This window comes from Neovison vison, chromosome 5 (genome assembly GCF_020171115.1).
Source record: "Neovison vison isolate M4711 chromosome 5, ASM_NN_V1, whole genome shotgun sequence".
Taxonomy (NCBI): domain Eukaryota; kingdom Metazoa; phylum Chordata; class Mammalia; order Carnivora; family Mustelidae; genus Neogale; species Neogale vison.
In genome coordinates, this window is record NC_058095.1 from 33233075 (window position 1) to 33258653 (window position 25579).

At 49.9% G+C, this 25579-nt stretch overlaps 1 protein-coding gene across 3 annotated transcripts in view; it reads left to right on the forward strand.

Annotated features, from left to right (window-relative positions):
- Positions 1–2740: 2740 nt before the first annotated feature.
- The window catches only part of UNC45B (unc-45 myosin chaperone B), a 31015-nt gene continuing 8176 nt past the window's right edge, over positions 2741–25579 (forward strand). Inside the window, exons 1-15 of one of the 3 annotated variants that reach the window (XM_044250487.1) lie at positions 2741–2908; positions 3436–3472; positions 4630–4805; positions 5859–5948; positions 9449–9616; positions 10208–10376; positions 14064–14234; positions 16431–16602; positions 18912–19212; positions 20224–20318; positions 20482–20632; positions 21344–21484; positions 23756–23883; positions 24284–24350; positions 25097–25210. In XM_044250487.1, the coding sequence (XP_044106422.1) occupies positions 2741–2908; positions 3436–3472; positions 4630–4805; positions 5859–5948; positions 9449–9616; positions 10208–10376; positions 14064–14234; positions 16431–16602; positions 18912–19212; positions 20224–20318; positions 20482–20632; positions 21344–21484; positions 23756–23883; positions 24284–24350; positions 25097–25210 (2148 nt within the window). The remainder of the gene's footprint in view (positions 2909–3435; positions 3473–4629; positions 4806–5858; positions 5949–9448; positions 9617–10207; positions 10377–14063; positions 14235–16430; positions 16603–18911; positions 19213–20223; positions 20319–20481; positions 20633–21343; positions 21485–23755; positions 23884–24283; positions 24351–25096; positions 25211–25579) is intronic. The other 2 variants (XM_044250488.1, XM_044250489.1) reach the window with 2 other exon arrangements.

Below are 25579 nucleotides of genomic sequence, written 5' to 3' on the forward strand. Positions count from 1 at the left end.
TCTGCCAGACATTGTTCTAGGAACTCTAAATGTATTAACTCATTTAATCATTTACTCAGGAAACCTCTGAAACAATGTTACATTTCCCCATTATATGTTTTCAAAATATCTTGGTATTCTTCGTATTTAGAATTCACAGATCCATGGAATTATTTCATCCGTTCATTCAGTGAATATTATTGAGTTCCAATGTGCACAGTGATAGCCGCTTGAAATACGTAAGTGAACAAAATAGACACAAATTCTTTTTTTTTTTTAAAGATTTTATTTATTTATTTATTTGACAGGCAGAGATTACAAGCAGGCAGAGAGAGAGAGAGGGAAGCAGGCTCCCTGCTGAGCAGAGACCCTGATGCGGGACTTGATCCCAGGACCCCGAGATCATGACCTGAGCCGAAGGCAGCAGCCTAACCCACTGAGCCACCCAGGCGCCCCAATAGACACAAATCCTTGTCCTCACAAGTTGGTCTTGGCTTTCACTGTCATTCACACTTCCTGGCTCATAGTAGATGCTTAAGAATTGCTTGGGGTATGAGTTACTGAATCTGGATTTTGGGGGTATTGTTTTGCTTTTTAAGAATTTATTTATTTATTTGACACAGAGAGAGATAGAGAGACAGAGCAAGCAGGGGGAGCAGCAGCAGAGGGAGAGGGAGAAGCAGGCTCCCGCTCAGCAGAGAGCCCAAAGTGGGGCTGGATCCCAGGACCCCAGGATCACCACCCAAGCCAAAGGCAGACGCTTAACCAGTTGAGCCACCCATGTGCTCCTGAATCTGGATGTGAATCTAAGATCCCTTGGACCTAAAGCCGGAGAACTTGAGATTTCTGCCAGTGGCAGGATCCTTTATTACATGACTTTGTTGCTACACAGAGCTTGCCCCATTAAGGGGCTCAGGGTTTAGGACACCATGATGGCGGGGAAATCCCTCCCTACATTCATTCATGTATTTATTCAGTCAACAAGCATGAATCAGACAAATATGCATCAGGGCTGAGCCTTGGGTCCAGCGGGGCAGTAGAACTTGTCCAAGGTCATAACTGTGTGTCCAAGGTTACAGAGGGTGGAGCAGAATCCAGTGTGGGTGACCCATCTAGGCCTTTTTCAGTGTATTTCTCTGTCCTGGTCAGGGAGTTTGAGGATATGTGCGGGGAAGGGCCAGAACAGTGGTAAGTGAAGCAAGACATTGGCATGGAGACCCTAATCATTCATCCATCCGTTCATGGAAGAGACCGCACTGGCCACCGACTCTGCCAGGCTCTGTGCCCGGGGGGAGGGGGGAGGGATGGTGGCCAAACCACAGGAGATGCTGTCCTTTGTTCTTGCCCCCTGGGAGGGAGCTCACAGCCCAGGCTTGGAGACACTGGAAGGCGAGAGAGTCCAAGTAGGAACAGACTCAGATTTGTCTCAGGAACCCTCCGTCAGATGTGGAGAAAGAAGTCCTTCCCCAGGGGGGGACCTACTCGGGTGGTGAGGACAGTTCTCTGTCCCAGGAGAGTTCCCAGGTGGTGGGGGGGGCTACTGTCCTTGGGCTCAGGGAATTCCCACACTGACCCAGCTCTCATCCACGGAGAAGACTGTAGTCTAGCAGGGGAATGCAGAGTTCATCGTCAGGGACTTCCAGTCTGATGGGAGAGGTCGACTGAATGCCTCCACTCCATACAGAAGGTGGATGCAGGAGAAGACGTGCACACTGAAATAAAGCCCCCACTTACACTAAGCCGAGTTTGCAAGCCCTTCTTGCTTTCTGAAAAGGAAGGACCTTTTCAACAATGAGTGCTGGAGGGGTAGAGGACTTGCGGGCAAGTGGAAGTCGGGAAGGAACTCTCCTCCCCCTCCCATCCCTCCTCCCTCCAGAAGGGCATTTCTGGAAGTCTCCAGTTGGTCCTGGACCTGGGCAGCTGCTCTGTCTAAGTCTGCCAGCCCCTCAGCTGTCACTCGGCTCCCAAAATAGCAATGGTTGGAGGCAGGGAGAGGAGGTTGTTTATCTGGGATGGAGGGGGACAAGGGGCCTTATAACTGTGCCTAGGGAGGGGGTCTCCCTTCTTTCTGGATCTTTCTCTCACTTTTTGTGGTATGAGTGCCTGAGTCCAGGACGGCCTCTGAACAGGACGCTGGGGCAGAGGTTAGTCAGTGCTCCCACGTGGTAATGACTGTCCAGTCTGGGGCAGGGGAGGGCCCTGAGTATCAGTGACAGACTCCAGGGGCACCTGCCCCTGTGGCCAAATATGGTCTGGAGCCACTGGCAAGGGCGATAAAGCCTCTTGGGTGGGGGAGGGGACAGACTAAGGCTTGCTGTCCGGGGGTTCACGAGGGAGCTCAGAGGAACAGCATCACAGGAGGACAGACCAGAAGCACTGTCTTCTAAGAAAGTGAGGCCACCTGGGGGGTTCCTCAGGCCAGGAGGGAGAAGGGGGACCGAGAGGAACTTTTAAGTCTTGCAGTGAGAATTCAAGCCTTTGGCGGGGTGGGGGGGCTTCACCCGGCCTGCTGGGAGGGACAGAGAGGGAGGCACAGGGACTCCAAGACTCCCTCAACCATGCTCTTCTCCAAGCAAATGCTATAAAGTCCTTCTGGGGTAATGGATTTGGGGGTGCTGCCGGGGGTGGGTCCTTTCCAGCCAGAGTCCTCACCTTCCATCCAGGTGGGAGGAGACCCTGGAGCTCCAGACCTCAGGTCAGGAGTCCAGCCCTGGGTCTGGAGGTTGGGGCCGGCCAGACAGAGCTGCTCCCATCCTGACAGATGGCGGAGGTGGAAGCCGTGCAGCTGAAGGAGGAAGGGAACAGGCATTTCCAGCACCAGGACTACAAGGCTGCCACAAAGAGCTACAGCCAGGCCTTGAAGCTGACCAAGGATAAGGCTCTGCTGGCCACGCTCTATCGGAACCGGGCAGCCTGCGGCCTGAAAACGGTCTGGAGCGGGCAGGGTGGGAGGCCGAGGGCCCGGAGGCAGGGGTGCGGAGGCAGTCCCCCAGCCTGATGGGCATTGTGCACTGTTCCAGCCCTTGCTCCTGGACCCCTCAACTTGGAGAAGGGCGCCTCCCACTGCTTTCCTGTCCGGGAAACAGAAATTCCTCCAGTTGGGGGTCAGCCTAATGAACACTGGCATCATGCTGGGGTTTTTATATGTTATATGTTATTTTGAGGCGTCTTACTAACAGCCCGGTTAGCTACTATTTTGTGCCCATATCGCAGATAACAAACTCAGGGCTCGGAGGGCTCCATAACGTGCCAAGATCTCCCAGGTAATTAGCAGCAGAGCCCGGATTCAAACCCAAGATTGCCTAATGCCAGAGCTCATCCTCTCTTCCACGCCCAGCCAAGGCACCACCCTTTGGGCCCCCTGACAGCCAACAGCTCCCCAGCAAACCCTCTCTGGCTGCCTTAATCTTGCCCACCTTAATTAACCTTGGCTCCTTCTTCTTCCCCCGCTCTCAGGAGAGCTATGTTCAGGCGGCTTCAGATGCCTCAAGAGGTGAGTGCCCCTCCCCCAACCTCTGCCCTCCTGCCCCCAGCATCCCTGTTCTGTCTCAGAGGCGCTTTATCAATGGAAAGAATTACAGATCATGTAAATGTCATCCTAGGCATTGTAGGTGAGGCTTCACATGTCCAGAGAGGCAACCTCTAAATTTTTGCATTTTTGCAACTCGCATTATATATTAAATCATCAGTCGAGGGAGATTTCTTTTGTACAAAGATATTTCCAACAATCCTTATGTTGTGGTAAAGATACACCTTCCCCTGCTGTAAATTAGGGTATGCTCCTCCAGTGGCTCCCAGAACAAAGACATGAGCCCAGGCCACTCTGGAATCGGGCTCCCCAGGAGGGAGGCAAAGGCCGTTCCACAGGGACCAGAGAGAAATGAACGTTAAAATCAACAACCAACAACAACAAAAACCTTTAAACTTAACTTTCACTTCAACTTAGACTTAAACTTCAGTCGCACCGGCTTAAGTGCATCATCAAAATGGGAAGACTGCTCTTGGCTGCAGGTTTTGGGTTCTGATCTGTTTACTATTTTTTAGGAGAAAGAGAGATAGTCTGAAGTGAATTCAGAAGGGAGGGAAGCCGCTGGAGAAGGGCCTGGAAATACATCCTCTGAAAAGCCGTTGAAGGAAGTGGCAGTATTTAGCTCAGGGAAGGCAATTCCCAGGTGGGATGGAGAGCTGCCTTTAAATACCTAAAAGACTGTGTCACAAGGAGGAAGGATTGGATTTCCTCTCAGGGGTTCCAGGGCTGAACTTAGGACAAAAGGGCAAACTTATAGGGAGATATATTTCAGGTAGGAAGAAGGAAGGGCTTTCTTGATAGAGCTACTTGGCTGCCTTGAAAAAGAGGGAGCTCTCCACTGCTGGAAGTATGCAAATACCCGTTGGGTGAGCTCTTGGCTGGGATCACGTAGCAGAGACTGAATCATCAGGCGCTAGATGAGATGACCCTTAAGCTCCCTTCCGACCTTGATAACACGTTTCTTACTGCCTCCCTGAAAAAGGGGAGCCTTGGGCCAGATAGTCCCCATGGGTGGATAATGTCCACTGAAGACACAGAAGCCCTGGAACTGGGGACAGCAACAGGGAAGGGAGGAAGGTGGTCTGCAGCCCAGGCCTCTGAGACCCTGTCTCCCTCGTTAGCTATTGACATCAACTCCTCGGACATCAAGGCTCTGTACCGGCGATGCCAGGCCCTGGAGCACCTGGGGAAGCTGGACCAGGCCTTCAAGGACGTGCAGCGCTGTGCCACCCTTGAGCCACGGAACCAAAACTTCCAGGAGACGCTGAGGAGGCTCAACACCAGCATCCAAGAGAAGGTGAGTTGGACCCTTTCCCACAAGCCTTGGCCTGCTTCCCCCCATTCCTAGTAGGGACTAGTTAGGGAAGCAGGACATCAGGGGAGGTCAAACCCTACCTCCCCACTCTTGGATGGAGTAAATACATGGCACAGGCAGGCACCACAGAACAGCCAAGCAGATGCACGCATCCAGCCATCTTCGAATGATCAGAGACGCTTGTTCGAGGGTGCAGGCCAGCCAGGACCAGACCATGGGTTTCTTTAATTTCAGGTGGAGGTTTAAAAGAAAAATTGTAACTTAGTATGTATGCAACATGATCTTCCTCCCTTTCTAGGAGGACCAAGGCAGTATTGAGGAGAGGGTATTGCTGAATGATAAAGAGTCAGGAGTCAGTAGGAACAGGAAATCTCTTCTAGGAAAAATGGACCACAGCACACTGTCCAGAGTGCAGACTCGGGTAGTGCCCCGAGACGGGATGGCAAATGAGAGAGCCCCTCAGTGGAAATGAGCCCAGGATGGAAATAGGCAGGACTGTGGACCAGCAGACCAAGTAGTAGGAGGTACAGAAGGTGCTGGCAAATGGGCCGTGATGATCAGTTAGGTCACTTTCTGGTAGATTCAGAGCACAGGAGTTGGGGCTGGGGGTGCAAGAGATGAGACATCCAAGCATGATGGTTTTAATTTGTGTGAGGAGATGTTTCAAAACCGCTTCAGGCTTCTGATCCTGGACACCTAATTCTGTCTTAGCCCACGTGTAAGTATATACTGGCTAATTATTAATTAGACTGCAAAACTGAGTGATAATCGGTAGCTTTCCAAGACTTGTGATGACCGAATGGGATAGTGAACCTGGCTAGACTATCAGCCGTATGGGGCAAGGACTTGGTTTTGTTTGCCATTCTACCCCCAGCATCTGCCAAAGTGTCTGGCATGTAATAGTTGCTCAGTAAATGTTTGTTCAATGAATGAGTGACAGTGTAGGGGCCCAGAGGAGATACCCTAATATTTACTGAGCCGCCTGGAATGTGGACCCCTGGCTGCCTCCTTCCCCACTCCGTCCTCTCTTCTCAGCTCCACGTGCAGTTCTCCACGGACTCCAGGGTACAGAAGATGTTCGAGATCCTCCTGGATGAAAACAGCGAAAGTGACAAGCTGGAGAAGGTGAGTGCTGCGCAACCTGCCGGCCAGCAGAGGGCGCACGCGGGACGCCCCCATAACTATACTTCCCCTGCAGGCCCCGCCCCTATCTCTGGACTCCTGTTGGCTTGCTGGAGGGAAGCGGAAGGTGTTCCGTTGGAAAAAGTGAACAAAAATAGGGCAAAGGTTAAGCACTTGGGAAAATTCCCTCATCCTGGCTAAGGGCCTGGAATAGAGTGAGACCCATGAGGAGACAGTTGTGTAGCAGGGTTGCAGTCTTTATATAAATTTTTGACTATTTCATCATGGATTTTTTCTTTTTTGCATTGTATTGATTTTGAAATTCTAAAATATTGCATTAGATATTATTTATCTTGATTGCTGTTTTTGATGTCCCTGTAAATTTTGCACCCAAGGCACGTGCCTCACTCGTCATAGCGTGGTTTCTACCCTGAGAATGTTACAAACGGCACATTAAAATAATGTTCTATTCCATTACAAATTATTACAAAAATTTATCCTGAAGTATGAAAATATTTGCTCATGATGTCATCCTCTTAGCCAAACTTGTTGCCTTTTTTTTTTTAAATATTCCTGTCTGGTCTTTCTTCAGAGGAGAAAAGTTGAACTTCTCTGAATGCTTTATATTTATTTATTTATTTATTTATTAAGATTTTTTAAAATGTTAGCCTCCCTTTTTTTTTTTTTAAAGATTTTATTTATTTAATTGACAGAGAGAGACAGCTAGAGAGGGAATACAAGCAGGGGGACTGGGAGATGGGGAAGCAGGCTTCCCACTGAGCAAGGAGCCTGATGTGGGGCTTGAACCCAGGACCCTGAGATCATGACCTGAGCTGAAGACAGATGCTTAACCATTAAGCCACCCAGGCACCCCTTTATTAAGGTTTTTTTTTTTTAAGATTTTTTATTTATTTATTTGAGAGAGAGAGACAGTGAGAGAGAGCATGAGCGAGGAGAAGGTCAGAGAGCGAAGCAGACTCCCCATGGAGCTGGGAGCCTGATGTGGGACTCGATCCCGGGACTCCAGGATCACGCCCTGAGCCGAAGGTAGTCGTCCAACCAACTGAGCCACCCAGGCGTCCCCCTTTATTAAGGTTTTTAATTTATTTATTTGACAGAGAGGGAGATAACGAGAGAGGGAACACAAGCAGAGGGAACAGCAGAGGGAGAAGCAGCCTCCCCACTGAACAGAGAGCCCCATGCTGGGCTCGATCCCAGGACCCTGGGATCATGACCTGAGCAGAAGACGCTTAACAACTGAGCCGCCCAGGCACTCCTGAATGTTTATATTTGTAAGAATTTGACAGACAGTGCCTGGGGAATTTATGTTAGCTTTATGGTCAGTAAGTCCATATAATATGCAGATACCTTTAAAACAAACTGTTGTGAGGACTTAGTGAGTTGTTATTGATAAATGTGCCTGGACAAGTAGAAAGCCCTTGTCTGATAGAATGGTGATCGCTCTGGTGGGGCTTGCCTGGGCTTCTCTTACCCGCCTCCTCCCCAGCATCCCACTTTTCCTCTGCTTGCTCGCCTTCTCCTTCTCCTGCCTCTTGAGTTCCTCCTGCAACCCCAGCTTCTCAGGTTCTGCTGAGGCTGCCTCTCCTGATCTGGGGCCAAGGTATATGTATCCTCACGGCTTTAAGGTGGGAAGACATTGAGGAACTTTCTAGCAAAACTGACTAATTTTGGAATCTGGGATCCAGAGAGGTGCCATGACTTGCCCAGGTTCACGCAGCTAGCACGGAGCAGAATCAGAACTCATACCCAGAACTTTCAAGACACTTCTCCTGCTCTCTGCCTACCACCTTCCACCTTCCTGAGAACCCTTGTAACTTCAGATTCCCCCAAACAGGTACACAAACAAACTCCAAATGCAAAACCATATTCAAGGGAGAATTTTAAAGGAAAATAACTCTCCATGTAAAAACACTTCACTTCTGTTAAAAGATGAAATGGAGCATAATAATAATTTTGAGTTTATTTGAGCAAAATCGATTCGAATGGGGTCGCCCAGAAAAAGGAAGTGTTTAGGAGCTCTCCACCCACAGGAGCCCGGGGTGGGGGGGGAGACTTATAGAAAAGAGGTGGGACAAAAGCAACCCAGTGATTTGATTTACTATAGTTTAAGCAGTTACATTACTTGGGAAAGCCTAACTGTCTGTGACTGGTTGTTCTTGAGTTTCAATTTCTTTTTTTTCTTTTTATTTTTAAATTTAAAAAAATTTTTTTATTTACTTATTTGAGAGAGAGAGGGAGAGATGGGGGAGGGAGAGGGTAGCAGTCTGCCAGATGAGCAGGGAGCCTAATGCAGGGCTCGGTCCCAGGACAGCAGGATCATGACCTGAGCTGAAGGCAGATGCTTAAACTGCTTGAGCCACCCAGGCACACTTAAGTTTCAATTTCTTTTTTTTTTTTAAGATTTTATTTATTTATTTGACAGAGAGAAATCACAAGTAGACGGAGAGGCAGGCAGAGAGAGAGAGAGGGAAGCAGGCTCCCTGCTGAGCAGAGAGCTGGATGTGGGACTTGATCCCAGGACCCTGAGATCATGACCTGAGCCGAAGGCAGCGGCTTAACCCACTGAGCCACCCAGGCGTCCCTTAAGTTTCAATTTCTTAACCGTGAGACATTATAGGCTTAGGTTTGGGTTTGCTTACATTAGTTTCTAGGGCATTAAAGCCACTCAGTCTAGGGCCTCCTTGTTTAATTCATTTAACACCTCCATACCTTTTTTTAATTCTTTTTTTTTTTTTAAAGATTTTATGTATTTATTTGACAGAAATCACAAGTAGATGGAGAGGCAGGCAGAGAGAGAGAGGGAAGCAGGCTCCCTGCTGAGCAGAGAGCCTGATGCGGGACTCGATCCCAGGACCCTGAGATCATGACCTGAGCCGAAGGCAGCGGCTTAACCCACTGAGCCACCCAGGCGCCCCCCTTTTTTTAATTCTTATCCATAAGCATATATAGACAGTTTTGTTTTAATGTAAGTGCAATCAGAGCGAACCTACTATTTCGTTTCTGTTTATCAGTGTTTGTTTTTCTCCAAGCTGTTGGGTCATCTTTTTACTTATGACTTTGGTGGCTATATTTTGTTGAGTTTGTCTTTATGCAAGGTGTTTTGTTTCTTCCTTTGAATCATCCTTGGGCTACATTACTGGGAGTTTGATTACAGGGAAAGAATCCATATGTTTTGAAAATCCAGTCCTGGTGTCTGAGTGGCTCAGCTGGTTGAGCATCTGCCTTCAACTGGGGTCATGAACGTGGGGTCCTGGGATCGAGCTCCGCATTGGGCTCCCTGCTCAGCGGGGAGTCTACTTCTCCCTCTGCGCCTCAGCTCTAGCTCTCTGTTTCTCACTCGCACTGGCTCTCTCTCAAATAAATATCTAAAACCTTAAAAAAAAAAAAAAAAAGGAAAGGAAATCCACTCCTTCCACCAGCCCCTGCATGGGCTCGCACCGCCACACCTCCTCCACGGCCCCCATTGTGTCCTCCCACCTCAGGCTGCCAACAACCTCATCGTCCTAGGGCGTGAAGAAGCAGGGGCTGAGATGATCTTCCAGAACAACGGAGTGGGCCTTCTGCTGCAGCTCCTGGACACCAAGAGGCCTGAGCTGGTGCTGGCTGCCGTGAGGACCCTCTCGGGCATGTGCAGCGGCCACCGAGCGAGGGTGAGGGCCTGGGCTGAGGGCTGAGGGTGACATGGGGGCAGGGAGCGGCTGGCAGAAATAGACCCTGGTGCAAAGCCTAAGTTGTGTCCCCTTCCCCCATCCTTGACTGTATGGTCATTGTATGGACTGTATAATTGTATGCAGAGATTGGTCATCTGCATTTCCTTTTGAGCTGGAAATGTCTTTATGCAAAGGTAAGGTTATTGAAAGTGGTTTAGAAGGCAGAGCTGAATGCAAAGGCTGTACCGTTGGCATTTTATCTTACTAAATCTTCCAAACCCGGTTCATATCGTGCACTTAGAGGACATTTCAAGGCAGACTCACCACATTGCACATGCTCAATGGCCCCCGCGTGGCAGGTGGCTCCTGTGTTGGACAGCCCAGCTTTCCTCCTCTGGAAAGAGGCGTGGCTTGTGTCGGAGGGCTTTCCCAGACTGTGGAGTCCAGGAGGCACTGGCTGCGGGGAGGGTGGGGGGGTGGGGGTGGGGGGGTGTATCCCTCCTGCAGGGCCTGCTCATCCCCTACTTCCTTACCTGCACGGCAGCTGGAAGAGGGACAGGCAGCTGATGGTGGGTTCTGCTGGGGGTTTAGGCCACCGTGATTCTCCATGCAGTCCGGATAGACAGAATCTGTGGCCTCATGGCCGTGGAGAATGAGGAGATGTCTCTAGCTGTCTGCAACCTGCTCCAGGCCGTCATTGATTCTCTGTCCGGGGAGGACAAACGAGAACATCGGGGGAAGGAGGAAGCCCTGGTTCTAGGTAGGAGATGGTCTTCTGTGTTTGTCGAGGGGGTGGGGGCCAGGGACAGTCAGTCGCCCCCCCTCCAGCAGCTCAGTCCCTGTAATGTGGAGGTGGTCTGCTTTTATTTTTATATTTCTTTTCTTTTTTTTTTTTTTTTAAAGATTTTATTTATTTATTTGACAGAGAGAGATCACAAGTAGGCAGAGAGGCAGAGAGAGAGAGAGAGAGAGGAGGAAGCAGGCTCCCTGCCGAGCAGAGAGCCTGACGCGGGACTCGATCCCAGGACCCTGAGATCATGACCTGAGCCGAAGGCAGCAGCTTAACCCACTGAGCCACCCAGGCGCCCATATTTTTATATTTATTTTCTAATTATAAAACTAATAGAGGCATAGCAACATCGCTTTCAATAACGTAAAAGTGGAGGTGGTGCGCCTGGGTGGCTCAGTCAGTTAAGCCGTTGACTTTGGTTCAGGGCATGACCTCAGGGTCTTGGGATCAAGTCCCACATTGGGCTCCCTGGTCTGAGAAGAGCCTGCTTCTACCTCTTCCTCTGCTGGCCACTCCCCCTACTTGTGTTCTCTCTCTCTCTTTCTGTCAAACAAATAAATAAAACCTTTAAAAAATTAAAAAGTAGAGGCAACTTAAGGGTCCATGCAGGGGTGAATGGAGAGATAAAATGGGGTCTATACACACAATGGAATGGTATTCTGCCTTCAAAAGGAAGGACATTCTGACACAAGCTACAACGTGGATGAACCTTGAGGACATTATGCAGTAAGCCAGGGACAAAAAGATCAGGGCTGCTTGATTCGACTTATATGAGGTTTCTAGAATAGTCCAAATCATGGAGGCAGAAAGTAGGATGGTGGTTGCCGGCGCTAGGAGCAGAGGAAATGAGTTGTTCAGTTTTGGTTTTCACAGGATAACCAAGTTCTGGAGATGGATGGTGATGACGGCAGCAAACAATGTCAATGTTCTTTTTCAAAGATTTCATTAATTCATTTGACAGACAGAAATCACAAGTAGGCAGAGAGGCAGGCAGAGAGGGTGGGGGAAGCAGGCTCCCTGCTGAGCAGAGAGCCCGACATGGGGACTCGATCCCAGGACTCTGAGACCACGACCCGTACCAAAGGCAGAGACCCCAATCCACTGAGCCACCCAGGTGCCCCAATGTCAATGTTCTTAAAGCCAATGAGCTGGATGCTTACAAATCATTAAAATGAGGGGTGCCTGGATGGCTCAGTTGGGTTCCCTGCTCAGCAGGGAGTCTGCTTCTCCCTCTACCCTGCCCCTCACTCCCCTACTCCTTGTGCTCCCTCTCTCTGTGCCAAATAAATAAATTGAATATTTTGGTTTTTTAAGATTTTATTTTTATTTATTTATTTGACAGAGAGAGACACAGCAAGAGAGGGAACACAAGCAGGGGGGGCGTAGATGAGGGAGAAATAGACTCCTCGCTGAGCAGGAATGCGGGGCTCAATCCCAGGACCCCGGAATCATGACCTGAGCTGAAGGCAGACATTTAGCGACTGAGCTACCCAGGCGCCCCAAATAAAATCTTTTTTAAAAAATGGTTAAAACAAGGGGTGCCTGGGTGGCTCAGTTGGTTAAGTGACTGCCTTTGGCCCAATTTATGATGGAGTCCCAGGATTGAGTCCCGCATCAGGCTTCCTGCTTGGCAGGGAGTCTACTTCTCTCTCTGACCCTCCCCCTTCTCATGCTCTCTCTCTCTATCTCAAATAAATAAACTCTTTTTAAAAAATGGTTAAAACAATAAATTTTATTCATGTATATTTTACCACAACTAGAAAAAAGTAACAGAGATGTATTGGAAAAATTCAGAAATATGTAAAGACAAAAAAAAAAAAAAAACCCTCTGTAACCCCACTCCAGATAATTATTACCACTGCCATGTGTACAGTCTTTCCAGTCTTTTTTTTTTTTTTACGATTTTATTTATTTATGTGACAGAGAGATAGTAGGAACAGTGAGAGCAGCAGATAGAGGGAGAGGAAAAGCTTGGGCAGAGAGCCCAGTGTGGGGCTTGATCCCAGGACCGGGATCATGACCCGAGCCGAAGGGAAACGCTCAACCAGCTGAGCCACCCAGATGCCTAGGAGTCCTAGATTCTTTCTTTCTTTTTCTTTTCTTTTCTTTCTTTCTTTTTTTTTTTTTTAGATTTTGTTTCTTTATTCAGAGAGAGAGAGATAGTGAGAGAGCACAAGCAGGGGGAGTAACAGACAGAGGGAGAAGGAGAAGCAGGCTCCCCGCCGTTCAAGGAGCCCAATGTGGGGCAGGGATCTGACTGAGCCAAAGGCAGACGCTTAACTGACCGAGCCACCTAGGTTCTTGATGTGGTTCTGACTTACTGTTGTAATGGTCAGCAAGTCATTCTTTTTCTGTGCTAGAACCACTGGAGGGTCCGAGATGGCCTCACTTGTAGAACGGGTGGTGAACTGGAGATGCTGTCCAGGACACCCTGGTTTTTCTATTTGTGGCCTCTCTAGTGGGCAGCTTGGGTGTCTGTAGAGCATGGTGGCTGCATTCTCAATGCACAAACCCCAGTGTACAAGTGCTTTTAAGCTCCTGGGGGTGCTTGTAAGTCCCATGACCAACCCGGGGCCAGAGTGCAAGGGCCTGAGAACCCGGATGCTGAAAGGGGTGGGTCATGGGCGGCCACAGTGTTCTTGGGAAGTAGAGAGATGTTGGACATCTTTGCTAAAGAATTCTTCTAGATACTGATTTCAAATCTATCTCCTTGTAGCTTCCATCCCCCTCTGACTCCAGTTCTGCCCTCTGAAGAGTCACAGAATAAGTCTGCTCTCTCGCCCTTATCTGGGAACAAACTATCATGTTCACTGATGACTTTCCTTGTCCAATTAAATAGCTTCAACCTTCATCTGTCATTAATATGACATTTTTGGGAGATCCTTCCTTTTCCATTTACCTCCCTCCCTCCCTGCTTCCCTCCCTCCCTTCTTTGTTGCTTGTCTGCTTGCTTTCCTGCCTCTCTGCTTTCCTCCTTGCCTTTCCTCTCCGCCTCCCTCCCTCCCTCCTTCCTGCCTCCCTCCCTCCTTCCCTGCCTCCCTCCCTCCTTCCCTGCCTGCCTTCCTCCCTCCCTCTCTTCATGCCTGCCTCCCTGTCTGCCTTTGGCTCCAACCTTAAAATGAGAACAAAATTCCCTAAGATGTAGAGAAGTCAGACAGGGCAAAAGCAGGAAAAAGCACTTACCTTTAATCCCCCAGGGGGCAGGGAAGATGTGGCATCCCATCTGAGGCTTGCATTCAGGCTCCCAGCAGGTCTGGATCTGCAGGGAGTAAGATGTCCGTAAGAAGTATACATTTCTTTTCTGGAAAACATTTTGTTCAATCAGTTTATTAAAAGCTACATGAAGCATCCCTGGCTCCCCGTCAGTCATGTCTAAGACTAGGGCAATTTCTAAGAACCAGAGCTGTTCAGGGATGGCGTGAGCTGTAGTACACAGGGCTGAGTGAATGGAGGCCCACCTGAGGGTATTGTCTAGGAACAATACCTCTCCCTTTTTTGGGGTGAGATGGGCAATACTATACCCTCCTGGGAAATTCCAACATCCAGGAAGCAGTGGATTTCTTGTTTCCTGAGTCCTTCTAGAAGATTCTGCCATTGCGGGTCCTATAGGTCTGAGGCTCCCTCCTCTCTCTTTACCCCTGTCCTCTCTTTCCTCAGACACCAAGAAGGACCTGAAGCAGATCACCAGCCACCTGCTCGACATGCTGGTCAGTAAGAAGGTGTCTGGCCAGGGCAGGGATCAGGCCTTGAACCTGCTCAATAAGAATGTCCCCAGGAAGGACCTCGCCATTCACGACAACTCACGTACCATCTACGTGGTGGATAATGGTGAGGAGGTGGGAGGGTCTGGGGCTCAGGGCAGCCTTTGGAGTGGGCACCAGGGTCTTTGGCTCTGAGCAGAAAGCAGAAGAGGTGTGGCCCTTGCCCGGGACAAGGCATTAGCAGTTAGGAACCCCCAGGGGCTGGTGAAAATACAGATCAAGGCACAGGTCTGAATTCAGGACCTGAACAAACCCAGAAAATGTCCAAACACACTGGAAAACACCTGGGCAGAGTTACCTCACCAAGGGGGGTGATACCAGAGAAAAACAGGACTCCCCTGACCATGGGGTAATGTTCCTGAAGTCTTGTGGTTGGCAACATACTCCTCGGGCCTTCTAGAAGGGAGAAAGGGCATCAAGTGAATTATATAAAAAGCACAGTAATGAGGTTCTGGTGGAGGGTCCCTAAATTGCCCAGCTCCAGGTGTTACCCTTACTCCCAAATCAGATTAAATTGTTGGGGAGTCATTCCCATGGCTTTATAATCTACTGTGGTGAACTCCCACAAGGTTAAGAGCCACAGACCATCCTTCATTTGAAAAGGCTCAGGTTAGCTCTCACCCGTTTGAAATGTATCTTCTTTTGATACTGTTTTGGTTTTCACAGGTCTCAGCAAAGTGTGCTGTAACAGATTTTTCTAGAGCTTATAAACCTCCTCCCTCTCCTCCCCTCCCCCACCCCGCCTCCCCTTCTCAGTTCTGGTTCTCTCTGCATATACTTCAAAGGGGGAACCACAGACCTCTTTCTCTCTGCACTAGGACCGAGGTCCAACCACACACAGTTAATGGGAAGGGCAGGTGGGGAGCAATATTTGTTATTCAAGGCACTGAAATAAAGTGCTCTTGGGTAAAAATAATGTGGACTCGTGGATCCTGTTACACTCGTGAGAAGCTGCCTTGTGGAGGAGCTCCTTTACTGGCTGGTCTGGGAGACTCGGACCAGGGCAGCCGTTGGAACGTCCCACCTCAAGGGAGCTTTTGAGTTCAGGGAGGGGCAGTGATGGATGGGGACGAGGTCCAGAGGGTTTTAGCAGAAGAGGAATGAAATGCTCAAGGCAAGGGTAGCACTGGAAGAAGGCAGCGTGGGGGCTGAGGTTGGGGGTGGGGTGGGAGGTGGGGGGCGTATCCAGTGGCTGTCTCTGAAAGCCAGACTAGGGAGGTTGGGTTGGTTCACCAACCCTCTCCTGTGACTCCCAGCCCTGCCTGTGCTTCTCTGTGGGTGGCAAAGTATGCAGGACCGAAAATGTACTGGGGAGAGCTTTTAATTCCCTCCCAGCCTCCAGAGTTTCATGGCTCCTGGCATCTGCCTTGAGTTCTCCTCCTCCTGCTAACCTGCACCAGCTGAGGTCGGACCACCTCCTTGCCACTCCTAAAACCTGGCTCTGAAGTCGAGCTTTCAGGGGTCCCAGAGGCAAGCATAACATAACAGTTAATATCATGGGCTTTGAAGTCAGGTGTGGTTGGGACAGGGTCCTTGCTGTGTCACTTGCCAGCGGGGCAACTTACTTGACTCCTCCATGTCTTGGTTTTTTTCCACTCTGAAAAACGGGAATAACGATTTTTAACCAGGAGGTTTTTGTTATGCAGCTCTTGGCACATAACAAGCACTCAGAATAACTTACTACAATTCTTTGTTGAAACAAATTACCCCCTCTGAGGTGTCCCCACTCTGTCCTTCTCACACCTTCTGTCCTTTTCACTTTTCACAGCTTACTGTAATCTTTATGTGACTGTTCCTTATTGCACTGTGAGCTTTCTGAGAAGACTGCATCCTTCAGATTACTATTCATTGCCTAAAAGATGCTAATTTATTTATTCACTTATTCTTCCATTTATCCAAGGGATAGGCAAACGCTCTGCGATAGGTACTATGTTCCCACATTACAGATGAGGTATGGGGAAAAGAGAATATTAGATAGTATTTGAGGAAGGTTGTTAGCACTGGTACGGTCCTTGGAGATCAGCTCTCCTAATTTTGTAAATGTGAAAATAGAGGCCCACTCACAGCGGGAGGTGAAATGCTCACCTAGGGGCAGAGTCAGGGGGAGAACGCGGGTCTCCCGGCCCGTGCCAGTGCCCCTCCCTCCGGATAAGGCATGTGTTGCCGAAAGCAGGCCGGAGAGAAGCTGGTGTTAAGACAACCGAACAAGATGGTGTGTTTGTGCAGACAGACCCCAGCAGATCTGCCATCGTCTGTCCTGCAGGCCTGAGGAAGATCCTGAAGGTGGTGGGGCAGGTTCCGGATCTGCCATCCTGCCTGCCTCTGACCGACAACACCCGCATGCTGGCCTCTATCCTCATCAACAAGCTCTACGATGACCTGCGCTGTGACCCTGAGCGCGACCACTTCCGCAAGATCTGTGAGGAGTACATCACGTGAGTCTCATGGGATCACGTTCTGTGTTAGTTATCAATGGCTGTGTAGTCAATCACACCCAAATTTTGCAGCCTGAAGTAATTGTTCCACAATGCAACCGCTGTTTGGGAGTGGCTAGGCTGGGTGGATCTGGCTTTGGGGCTCTGAGGAGCGTACAGTCGCACGTCTGCCTGGGCTGCTGTCATCGGAAGGCTTGACTGGGGCTGGAAGACATCTGCTTCCACGATGGCGCACTCATATGGCTGGCGTGCTGGTGCTGGTGGTTGACAGGAGGCCTCCGTTCCTCCCGGTGTAGCCCTGTCCACGGGCTGTTTGAGCATCAACACCGCATGGTAGCTGGCTTCCTCAGAGCGAACAATTCAGAGAGAACAAGGCAGAAGTGGCAGTGTCTTCTCTAACCTAGCTTTGGAAGTTGTACATGATCACTTCCACCACATTCTTTTTGCGAAGCCATCAGGGGGGGTCTACGTTTAAGAGGAGAGGGTTGGGCTCTACCTTTTGCATGGAGGAGCGTCAAAATATTTTTGGACTTATTTTAGACCTACCATAAGCACCCACTTGAAGGAATAAATGTCAGCTTCTCCAAGAGGGAGACCTGGCTCTGTTGAGATCTTAAGCACTCTGTGGCCTCAGTGAGCCGAGGCAGAAACCTGGGACCCTCAATAGTGGCGTTCTGGTCTCCCCACCACCACTCTGCCGTCGCTGTGACTCAGATGCTCTCTCTGAGTCATTTTTCTTTATGTGTCCCCTCCCTTCTCCTCTCACTGCTGCACCATCTTTTAAACCTTTATTCCAATGATCCTCGTGCTTGTAAATTATTCAGACTTCTGGGACCCCACCCGACTCTACTGGTAGTCTGGGCTGTGGCTCAGGAAGTTACATATTTAAAAAGTATCCCAGGAGAGTCTTGGGAGGATGGAGACGTTCTGCTTTTCCTTTCTCCCTTCCAGGAGTTAGCAAACTTTTCTTCTAAAGGGCCAGAGTAAATATTTTACATTTGGTGGGATGTGTACTCCTCTGTTGCATATTAAAAAACAATACAAAACATACAAAAAATGCTTTAAACTATAAAAAACATTCTTAGCCTCCCAAATTTGGCCAAGCAGCCCAAGTTTGCCAGCTCCTGCTCAATCCCGTAGCTTCCCCGGAGCCCTGACTGCTTCACTGAAAGCTCCTCTGGGCTTCTCTGGTCTTTCTCTGCCTCAGCTTTGGCTTTTGTGACTAGCTTCCTGAGTGTCTCATGAGGTCCCAAATTTTGAGTCCCTGGAACTGTCGCCCAGCCAGGCTTCGGGAGGGCGGAGGTTTTGGGACGAGGGCCCCTCCCAGCCAGCCTGCCTGCCTCTGTGCAGGCCTTGTTCCTGCCTGAATGAGTCACTGAGCCTGAACAGGTGGGGTCACCTCCTGCAGCACAGGCACCTGAGGTGACCACCCCCAAGGACATAAGCCACCCTGCTTCATCAGTGGCTGGGGCAGGGGCTGGGGTGGGTGCAGTGAGTTGAGAGGGCAACCCCTGACTGATTATTCCCACACGGACATTTTGCTGTAGAGTAGATGATGGTCTTTTCCAGGAGCGAGGCAGACCCCTCTCTTCCTAGGGGGAGGGCCTGGGACCAGACAGGAGAGTAAGCAGTTCAGGCTACCGCATGACTTGGTCACACTGAGGATGATGCTGGGTGCTGGGCACCACAGTACGCCCTTCTGTGTTGTAAGGGTTGCTGTACTGTCCCACTAAACATCCTAGCTGCTGGGAAGCCCGTTCATGGACAGCTCTCGCTTGTAACCTCTCTTTGGAACCTCCCTCAGCTGGAGACAGCTTCATCCTCCCCAGGGCAGCCAGCATCCAAAGACTTGTTCTTCCTCACAGCTGGAAATAGCTCTGGAATGTGTTCCCTGCTGTAAGCCTCATCACAGACTGAGGCTTCATGCTGGCTGAGTTGTAGCCCATTGCAGGACCCTCTGCCAAGTCATGATTCCTTTCCTTTTCCAGCATGAGCTGATCCCAAGGGCTCTCCCTAAAAAAGTTCCTGCATGTCAATCCCCATCCTTCTGAGTGTGTTTTTAGGGACACAACCCATGGTATGTCTGTTCTATGACTTAGCCTCACTGTAACTCTGATCAGTAGTAGTACTTTACCATCGGTTTCTAGATCAAGAAGCTAAGGCTCAGAGAGGTTCATTGAATTGCCTAAGGTCACACAGCACATGAATGGTTAGATCTGGGATGTGAATTCAGGTCTGTCTGCCCCAAATCCCATACTCTTCCCACCAAACTCAGCCTGTTCCCTTGACCACCTTGCCCTCTGTTTTAGGGGCAAGTTTGACCCTCAGGACATGGACAAGAATGTGATTGCCATTCAGACGGTGTCAGGGATCCTGCAAGGCCCCTTTGACCTAGGCAATCAGCTGCTGGGGCTGAAAGGTGTGATGGAGATGATGGTAGCCCTGTGTGGCTCGGAGCGCGACGTAGACCAGCTGGTGGCCGTGGAGGCTCTCATCCACGCGTCCACCAAGCTCAGCCGTGCCACCTTCATCATCACCAATGGCGTGTCCCTGCTCAAAGAGATCTACAAGACCACCAAAAATGAGAAGATCAAGATCCGCACACTGGTGGTGAGTGTCAGTACCAGACACGGCGCCGGGCACCAGGGACACCAGGATGAATGAGGCGTGGCCCCTACCCTCGAGAAGCCCACACTGTAGGGGGCCCTGGGACTCACCCAGGGGCCCCCCGCAAAGCTGGGTGATGAGCAGGAAGCCCTGAGAATGTAGATTCAGAACGGGGTGGGGGGGCTGCTGTGTAACCTGGGCACTTCTGCCTCCTTGTTTTTGAACCATGCTAAGCCTGAGGAGCTTCTATCCAACAAGTATTTTCAGAGCAGACTCTAAAAAGTCAGTTTGTGTCCTTACTCAGTTTCTGGACGGCACAGGTCACCTGTTTCAATGTTTCTGATTTCATTTTTCCAGAAAGTCTTTTCGTGGGTCTTTTATTTTGCTTGTAAACCATTACAGCAACAATTTGAGCCACTGGTGTGTTTTTCTGTGTATATCATTTTTTAAAATTTTATTTATTTATTTATTTGACAGACAGAGATTACAAGTAGGCAGAGAGGCAGGCAGAGAGAGAAAGGAGGATATATCATTTTTTAAAGAACTAATTATAGCTTCTGCCATCATGAGTTTTCTCTTATGGAAGGCATGTTTTCCTAATAGAGAAATTTTCTCTTGGGTAAGGTTCTGCATTCTGAATTCATTACCCACAAGTCTGGTTTCTTTGCCAGTTTTTGTGCAAGAAGAACTTTCACCGTTGTAGTTTCAGACAAGATGAGTATTGTCTTGTGCTTTTTCTTCGAAACAGCAGGTACTAAACATCAGTAGGGTCCAAATTGGCCGTATAAAGCGGCAGGGTTCTAGCTTCGTGAGCATCTACCTTATCCTAGAAGCTGAGCTCAGGGAAGGCGTCTTGGAAGAGGTGACACCTGAGTGAGTTTTTTAGTAGGCATAGAGGTTTTTCCTGGCAAAGATAAAGGGACAAAGTGTTCCAGCCCCAGGGACCGGATTGAGTAAGGCTTTTTGTCCCTAAGTGTGTCTGATTCTCCAAGCCTCTCCCCACCCCCACACCAGGGACTCTGTAAACTCGGCTCTGCAGGAGGCACGGACTACGCCCTCAGGCAGTTTGCGGAAGGGTCCACGGAGAAGCTGGCCAAACAGTGTCGCAAGTAAGGGAGTACTACTACTACCCCAGGCCCGCCACCAACTCTGGGGGATGTGCTTTCACATTGTGAAAGCCCCTCCCCCCAACTCCCCATTACCCTGACATGGCTTCACTCTCTTGACCCGAGCCCCGGGACCACGCCCAGCACTCTTCCCCCCAATTTCCAGGTGGCTGTGCAATGCGTCCATAGACACCCAGACCCGGCGATGGGCCGTGGAGGGTCTGGCCTACCTCACGCTGGATGCCGACGTCAAAGACGACTTTGTCCAGGACATCCCCGCCCTGCAGGCCATGTTTGAGCTGGCCAAGGCAAGCATGGCCCTCATCTCGGGCCTCAGGAAAGGTCTCCCGGGTTCAGGCTTACGGGGCCTCTGCTGAACCTGGGAAATGAGATTCCTGTGTCTTCATCCCGGTTCTGGCCCTCCTGCCCGTGTCAACCAGTTTGGTTATTTCCCCTATCTGGCCCTCATTTTACCTGATCATAAAATGGGCTCATGACTCCTCATAGCTTCCAGGCAGCAGGAAGATAAACAAGAGGATGGTTTTTTTCCCTGGGACCCTCAGGGAGTGAGGTCTTGGACTGAGAGGCAGTGCCTAGCCCTTCTGGGCTACTCCTTCCTTCCCAGGGCTTCCCAGACTCCTTCCCTCCTCTGCTGGACTAATGCCCTGGCTCTTTTCCACCCCCAAAGGGAGGAGGGGAGGGAGGGATTTTCCACCGGGGTCAGACCAGAGGTGTCCCGCTCCTACCTGGCCCCCATGGCAAAGCGTGACTGACAGAGTGGGCTTTTGAAAGAGGCACAGAGTACGCTGTGCACTCAGGGGGCCCTCACCCATGCTCTCAGGGGTCCTGTAGCTGGTTCTGCCCACCCTGCCCAGGTAGAGCCCTCCTCCCTCCTCCCTCTTCTGCCACTTGCTCTTCTCCAAGCTGGGTGGCACCGGCCAGGCCGGGAGCTGTCTTGGAAGCAGAGACTAGTTCTCAAGTTTCCTTTCCGCCTTACTCCTCCTTGACCCCCTACCCTGTGACTCTAGACCTCTGACAAGACCGTCCTGTACTCCGTGGCAACCACCCTGGTGAACTGCACCAACAGCTACGATGTCAAGGAGGTCATCCCCGAGCTGGTGCAGCTTGCCAAGTTCTCCAAGCAGCACGTGCCCGAGGAGCACCCTAAGGTGGGTTAGGGATGATGCTGGAGGGGTCTGTGCCACCAGGCTGCCAGAGAGGTGCACGGAAAGACAGGCACGTCTGGGTGCTCTGTGTGTTTGCGAGGACTTGGCATAGGACACAGAGAGACTGAAGAGGATCGTGGCTAAATTTCCCCCACTAAGTGGCATTCATTCCCCGCCCATTTAGGTCTAATGTTTTTTTGTGGGGTGGGGGGTGAGACTATTTATCATCTGAAAATCAAGTGGAGCCATGATGGACGTTTTGTAATGTATGTGGTTGGTTTCATGGATATCAGACTGTATTTCGTGTGTCCAACACTTACAGAAATTTCGTTTCCTGGATTTGGGGATGTGGGTGCTAAGTAGGAATAATGAGGGGTGAGAGATGCCAGCCAGTCAACAGTAGCCCAGATGTCACAGATCCCCTCGGAGGCCTCCCCAGAGATTCCCTGCCCTCGGGGGTGTGTTTTGTATGTGGTTTAAATACGAATGTATATGCATCGTATTTCCAGCCCGTAAAAGATGAAGATTTTTTTCTAATGGTCAGAGTAATATATAACACATCGCAAAGCAAACAAAAAGGTGGACAGCAGAGGAAAGAACACGACCACGCACAGTGACATTACTTCCCCCTGACCACTATCAGCATTTTGGTGTATTATATTGCCTACCAGAGGCTGTTTTTCTCTGCGCATCTTTCTTCTTTTCATAGTTGTAATCAGAATGTTGTTATCATTTTGTGCCCAGTTTTGGGAAAATAGTTGAGGTGTTTTCTATATTGCTATGCCATTCTTTTTTTTTTTAAGTTTTTATTTAAATCCCAGTTAGTTGACAGTGTAATACTAGTTTCAGGATTAGAATTTACCGATTGAACACTTCTGTATAACACAAGGTGCTTATCACGACAAGTGCCCTTCTTATTCCCTGTCACCTGCTGTGTCATTCTCGGAATCAGTTTTTTTTTTTTTAAAGATTTCATTTATTTATTTGACAGACAGAGATCACAAGTAGGCAGAGAGGCAGGCAGAGAGAGAGAGAGAAGCAGGCTCCCTGCTGAGCAGAGAGCCTGATGTGGGGCTCCATCCCAGGACCCTGGGATCATGACCTGAGCTGAAGGCCCACTGAGCCACCCAGGCGCCCCTCGGAATCAGTTTTTAAAGCTGCATAGTGGCTCATACAGGCAAGAGCATATAGCATTTTCTGCTGCTGTAAATTTCAAACGTGGCTTCTAGAGATTGCCCATGACTACCAACCTCTTCCCAGTCACTTCCAGAATTATCTGTAGAGACTGTTCAACTCTGGGGCTGACTTCAGATTTCCAGCACAATCCAATCCATTGTTTTGTCAACTTTATCTGCTCCCTATCCCCTCCTCCTCCTGCCTAAGTCTCCCAGCACCCCCCCGAATAAAAAGCTAACCTTTTGCAAAAAAAAAGTAATCGATGAGTCATCTAGTGTTTTGGATGATCTCTTTGATTTCACTTTTCTGTGAATGAAGAATCTTTGGGATGATTTTTTTATTCTTTCTTCCTTTTTTTTTTTTTTACTTTGAAACAGATTTTTTTTTTAAATTATGTTATATTGGGCTGATTTTCTTGCCACACCAGCTGCTCCGGCTCTGTACTGGGAGTGGGGGAAGGGAGCAAGGAAGAGGAGAACATGCCGGACACCCCCTTGGCAAAGGGAATCTGGAAGAGTATATGAGTTTCGAATTACTGCGGTAACAAATTAGCACAAACATAATGGCCTAAAACAACACAAATTTGTCTTCTTCCAGTTTTAAAAAACTTCCATGGGTGACCTATTTCCAAGTTAGAAGTCTAAAATCAGTCCCATTGGGCCAAAGTCAAGGGGGTCACTAAGGCTGGTTCCTTCTGGAGGCTCCAAGAAGATAATCTGTTTCCTTGTCTCTTTCAGCTTCTAGAAGTCATCTTCCCTGACTAGTGACCTTAAATCACTCCAAACTCTTGCTTCTATTGTCACATCTTCTTCTATTAACTCTGACCCTCCTGCCTCCCTCTCATTGAGAAGCTTGGGGTTATCAGATAATCCAGGATTATCTCCCTGTCTCAAGATCCCTGATTTAATCCTAGCTGCAAATTTCCTTTTTTTGCCATGTAAAGTACGAGTCACAGGTTCTGCAGATTAGGACGTGGACATTTTTGGGGGCCATTATTCAGCCTGCCACTAGCAGTCAGAAACACACCATCTTTAGTTGCCATGCAGATTGGCCTGGTGCCCAGTCTCCTTCCCCATTGCCACCCTTCCTTCTCCCCAGGACAAGAAGGACTTCATAGATATTCGTGTGAAGCGGCTTCTGAAGGCTGGGGTCACTTCCGCGCTGGCCTGCATGGTGAAAGCGGACAGTGCCATCCTCACCGACCAGACCAAAGAGCTGCTGGCCAGGTGGGGCTGCAGCGGGCCAGGGCTGGGGTGTGAGGGGCCTGGGGGCAGGAGGCTGTGGGGGAATAAAGGTGGCAGCGGGTGGTAAATGAGTGAACGAGCCATTGGCGGGCCTGGAGAGGAGACAGAAGGGGATCAACATTGAAAAGCGATGTGGTAGGACAGGTGTCACAGGTAGGCATTTGCACTGGGTGGAAAGAGGTCACTGTCCCTCCTGGTTACCTGCTTCCCCTCACCTGGCTTCACTTTCTCCCCAGCTCCTTGTAGTCATGGCAATGTCTGGCCAAGGTGGCTAATGCTGGGGCAGGTGCAGCACTTTCCAGGGCTTCACTGGGTCTGAGTGGCTGGCCTGCCAATGCCTGGGAAGGGTGCACATTATGTGTCCTTCATCCTTGCTCTACAGGGTATTCCTGGCCCTCTGTGATAACCCCAAAGACCGAGGAACCATTGTGGCTCAAGGCGGTGGCAAGGTAATTGGTGGGATAAGATTTGCCATCCTAGAAGGTGATCCACTGGGGAGGAGCACATGTGTGTGCGCACATGCTCTGCCTGACCCAAGAATAATGTACCCCATGCCCCAACCCAACCTCCTGGAATACTGCTATTTAGGTATCTGTCCTGTCTGTGCTCATGGCCCCAAACTAACTTCTGCCCGATTTTAGGGTGTGGAATCCCATTTTTCCTCCTTGCTGTTGGAAGGAGGCATGGTACAGGTGCATGAACTGTGGACTTCGCTGCAGAAGATTGGGCTTTGAGTCCTTGCTTGTCCCCTTTTCAGCTGCATAACTTTGGGCAGATTACTCAATCTCCCCAAGCTAGTTTTGTATGTAAAATGGGTGGAGGGAATTGCACAATCGCTTTGCAGAATGTCACAAGGGTTACAGAAAATACACTTAAAGTTTTGGCTCATAGTAGCTGCTCAGTTAAGTGGCTGCCGTTATGATTAGGTTTGACTGCAGTCAGGGAGGAAAAAGTCAGTGTGTTGCTCCATTTATTTCCCCCAAAACCAGCAGTGTGGATGGGCGGTGGCGAGTGTAAGTGGAGACGAGACGTGCCAGGAAGCAGGGGTGTGAGTCTGTGGGTCTGTAGTTAATTGTTTTCTGTGATGCTCCAGGCTTGTTTGCATTATAGAGACAGACAGCAGCTGGAGAGGGAGGATGGGAGGAGAGGTCTCTGGATGTCTGTGTCAGAGGAGTGACCGTGCCTTCTCTTGCAGGCGCTGATCCCCCTGGCCTTGGAGGGCACAGATGTGGGCAAGGTGAAGGCAGCCCATGCTCTGGCCAAGATCGCCGCCGTCTCTAATCCAGACATTGCCTTCCCGGGGGAACGGGTGGGTGCCAGGTGCTGGGGTGGGTGGGATGGGGCAATGGGAAGAGTCTCCGTGTTCCTAGGGGCCTTTCCCCTTGTCACCCTACCCCTGGCCTGGGAGGGGGCATGGTGCCATCCCAGAGAGGGCAGTAAGTTGGAGGTGCCTGGACTCCAGGCTTGGCTCTGCCTCTGACTTAATGGGACTGTCCTCTTAGACACCAGGGTTATCTCGTCTGCAAAGTAAGGGAAATAATCCTGACTCTCAGGATCATCGTGGAAGCTGCATCGGACCATGAGTGGGAAAGCACTTTGGGAATTCTAAAGCGGAGCACCTGTAAATGGTAGGGTCTGCGGGTACATGCTTTCTGCCCGACCCACTCCTTGACTCTTC